This window comes from Cibotium barometz, chromosome 2 (assembly GCF_041138505.1).
Source record: "Cibotium barometz isolate CiBa-2024 chromosome 2, ASM4113850v1, whole genome shotgun sequence".
Lineage (NCBI taxonomy): Eukaryota > Viridiplantae > Streptophyta > Polypodiopsida > Cyatheales > Cibotiaceae > Cibotium > Cibotium barometz.
Window position 1 is genome coordinate 51,317,139 of NC_141047.1, and position 3,064 is coordinate 51,320,202.

At 50.6% G+C, this 3,064-nt stretch overlaps 1 protein-coding gene across 1 annotated transcript; it reads left to right on the forward strand.

Annotated features, from left to right (window-relative positions):
- Positions 1–631: 631 nt before the first annotated feature.
- Positions 632–2,810, forward strand: LOC147641204 (uncharacterized). Its single transcript, XM_086819090.1, has 2 exons — positions 632–1,786; positions 1,968–2,810. Exons 1-2 carry the CDS (start codon positions 1,159–1,161, stop codon positions 2,642–2,644), a joined length of 1,305 nt encoding a protein of 434 aa, XP_086675216.1. The 5' UTR covers positions 632–1,158; the 3' UTR covers positions 2,645–2,810.
- The last annotated feature ends 254 nt before the right edge of the window (positions 2,811–3,064 follow it).

Genomic DNA, 3,064 nt, shown 5'->3' on the forward strand with positions numbered 1-3,064 from the left:
TACCTCATTGCATGGGGGTTTGTGTAGTTGTTCATCCAATTGTTGGTAATTGCACATGTTGCTTTGTAATCTGTGGAAGGCTTGTAACACACATGTATACATCTTTTACCAATATTATAATGAAGCATCATTTAATCTATACAAAGGGGAATTCTCACATGCATGTCCCATAGAAGTGGAGGATCTCACCTCATGTCCTATCTAAGTGGATAATCTCCCCCATCAGCTTGTCTTCCAATGAGTGTGCAAAAAAACCAAGGTTTAGTGTGTTTTCACAACTCTTAATTAATTCAAAAAACACTCACTTGAGTTTCAAAATTCCAAAGTTTTAGAAGGTTTAAGCTTTAAATACCTTCATTTTCTTGAAATTATGAAGAATTATCTTTGATTTTGTTTTTTAAGAGCGATGAATTTTGGGCGAAAATTGTTTTTGGCACATGCGGTTTTCAAGTAATAGCCATGGGATGTTCACATCAATCCCATTAAAGCCAAAAGGTTAAAGTCTGGTGACGTGGAGCTCGCGTGGCAGGGGATACACCACAGCGAAAGGCTGTGGTGCGAGGTTGCTCTAGGTCCTTCCCCCCCCCCCCCCCCCTCTCTCTCTCTCTCTCTCTCTCTCTCTCACACACACACACACACACACGCGCACACGTCGATCGTTGACGGCGGTTTGTGAGCCCGCCCCCACCTTTCAACACGGCCCCCAATACCATGAGCTGCTTGCTGCTCAGGCTTGTCGTCCACACACACACTCACACTCACACTCACACTCACACTCACAAAGCCGTGACCGCTCCTGCACCCTCCACCACAACGTGTGTTAGCGACAAAGTTATCCTACACCAATGGCTTTGCTTCTTCCATGCCTGCTTTTATAATTCCACTCCACCATATTATTATGCGAACTATCAACAACCCTTCACTATAATATTGTGAATTATCAAGCCTCCTGCTGTCGTGAGCAGCCTTTCTCTTTGCAGAGATACTCCTGCTTGATTGCATTTTGCAGCATTGCCAACCTTTAGGACCTCCAGCGCCTGCAATTTGGGCCAATTCAGCAGGTCGAGGTTTACATGATGCAGCATAAGCCCTTGGCTTACAAGTTTTATAAAGAACCAGTGTGCAGCAGCTCAGCAACGCAGCCTCTGCAGTTAGCTCATGTTCGACCTCACGATAGGATACAACAGCAGGGTCACGAGAGCACCAACACTCGTGCCTGCCGCTGTCCAGCTACCTGCTTGCACCTCAGGGGTGAGCGTGTATCTAAGCGGAGATCATTACTACATGCTGAGGAAGGACAATTGTCGCAGTTGGGAGAGGAGGAGGAGTGCTGTCGTAAGGACAGTGTGCTGTGCCGGAGGTATGGCTGTGCAGCCGCCTTCTTCCAATCAGAACGACGGACTTTTAAGTGCGGTGACCAAACAGGTGGATGCATTGTGCGGTGCTTACACAGAGAAGCTGAGGCAGCTGCACAGTATGCTGGACCGGGAGGAGGACCCACGTGAGCGCACCGCCCGCCAGACAGCTGCGGGTCGGGCGCTGTGGAGTCACGTGATTCATGACCCGCTAGCATGCTTTCTCGCCGGAGAGTCTCACCTGAGTAAAATGCTAGGCAAGATGGAGGAGGCCAAAGGGAACAAGGCGCGCGAGACCGCCGGCGTCATGCTGGCTGTCCGCACGCTCTGGTTCGATGGAAAAATCGAGGCGGCTCTAAGGCAGTGGAGGGAGGAGGCCGGCGGCTCTCACACGTGCGGCGTTTCACCACAAGTGGTTTTGCTCGGAGCAGGTAAATTCTCATTTTATCTAAATTTAGGTTTAGATAGAGGTAAGCAGTTTCATAGGTTCACTTCTGTGGCTGATTTGCCTCGTGGCTCGGATTGATTTTGTGTTTGCTTTTGTTCGCACGCGCGCATTTTGATTTCCCCATTCATTTATTTGTGATGGTACATGTGTGCTCGTATGTGCAGGCATGGACACTCGTGCGTACCGGCTGAAATGCTTGGAAGGCTGCGCTGTTTTCGAAGTGGATTTGCCCAAGATCGTGGATTTCAAAAGTGCTCTGCTCAAGTGTGCGACCGCAACCGAAGGTGGTGGCAAGCAGGAGGAGACCGCGGTGGTAGCGGAGGAGTTGGCGCCGCAGCCAGCACGCTTGTACGCCGCCAGCATAGAGAGAGTTGCAGCAGACCTGGCGTCGGAGGAGTGGTGGGACAAGCTACGGGGGGCCGGCTTCCAGACGGCGAAGGACAATGCCCAATGTCCGCCTACAGTGTGGGTGCTGGAGGGCCTGCTGTACTATCTACGAGATGCCGAGGTGCGGGCGCTGTTGAGTCGGATTTCCGGCAGCTGCCCGGCGGGGACGTTGGTGTTGGCGGATTTTATGAACGAGTTTTCGACGCATCTGAGCAGTGAGTTGCAAACGCAGTTTTATTTCCACAGCGACTGGCCTGAGGAGCTACTACCGTCGCTAGGGTTCGTGTGCGTGCGGGTGTCGCAGATGGGGGACCCCGACGCAAACTTCGGCCTGATCGGCGACAATCCGCTCAGCTTCTTCCACCGCCTCCGTTGCACGCCCCGCTACTCTAAGTCTGACTCCGACGGTAACCCTTGTCGCCGCCTTTTCCTGGTGCAGTGCTACGTCGCCTGATTTTCTACATTCCAGTGCAAATCAAACGGCCCATGGCCATCATTGCTTTCTAGTGCGAACTGATTCTTGATTGTCAACACTGCATTAAACAGGGTTAACATATCATGCGAACTGATTCTTGATTGGAACTTTCAAATCTGAACAAAAGGTGTTACGGATTTTTCAATCATTTTAGTCAATTGATTAGTGTTAAGGTTTAATCGTTAGGGTCTCTTCCTCCGCTATAAAAGGCATGGTGCATTTAATATCAGGGGACCATGGCATCCATGGTTGGGAAGTTGAATGCGGGAGTTTCGATGAAATCTAGGCCGTTGGAGCATTGAACTAGGGCCAAATATAGATGCAAGGCACTAGATTGACGTGGCTGGTACATGTAAACTCCGGCGAGGCTTACATGGAAGGGGGGTAGGTAGGCATGCA

What these genes read in the sequence shown, in the direction of transcription:
- LOC147641204 (XM_086819090.1), top strand. Translation starts at nt 1,159, where the DNA reads ATGTTCGACCTCACGATAGGATACAACAGCAGGGTCACGAGAGCACCA. An exon ending in AGTGGTTTTGCTCGGAGCAG is followed by an intron (nt 1,787 to 1,967) that starts GTAAATTCTCAT and finishes TCGTATGTGCAG; the next exon opens with GCATGGACACTCGTGCGTAC.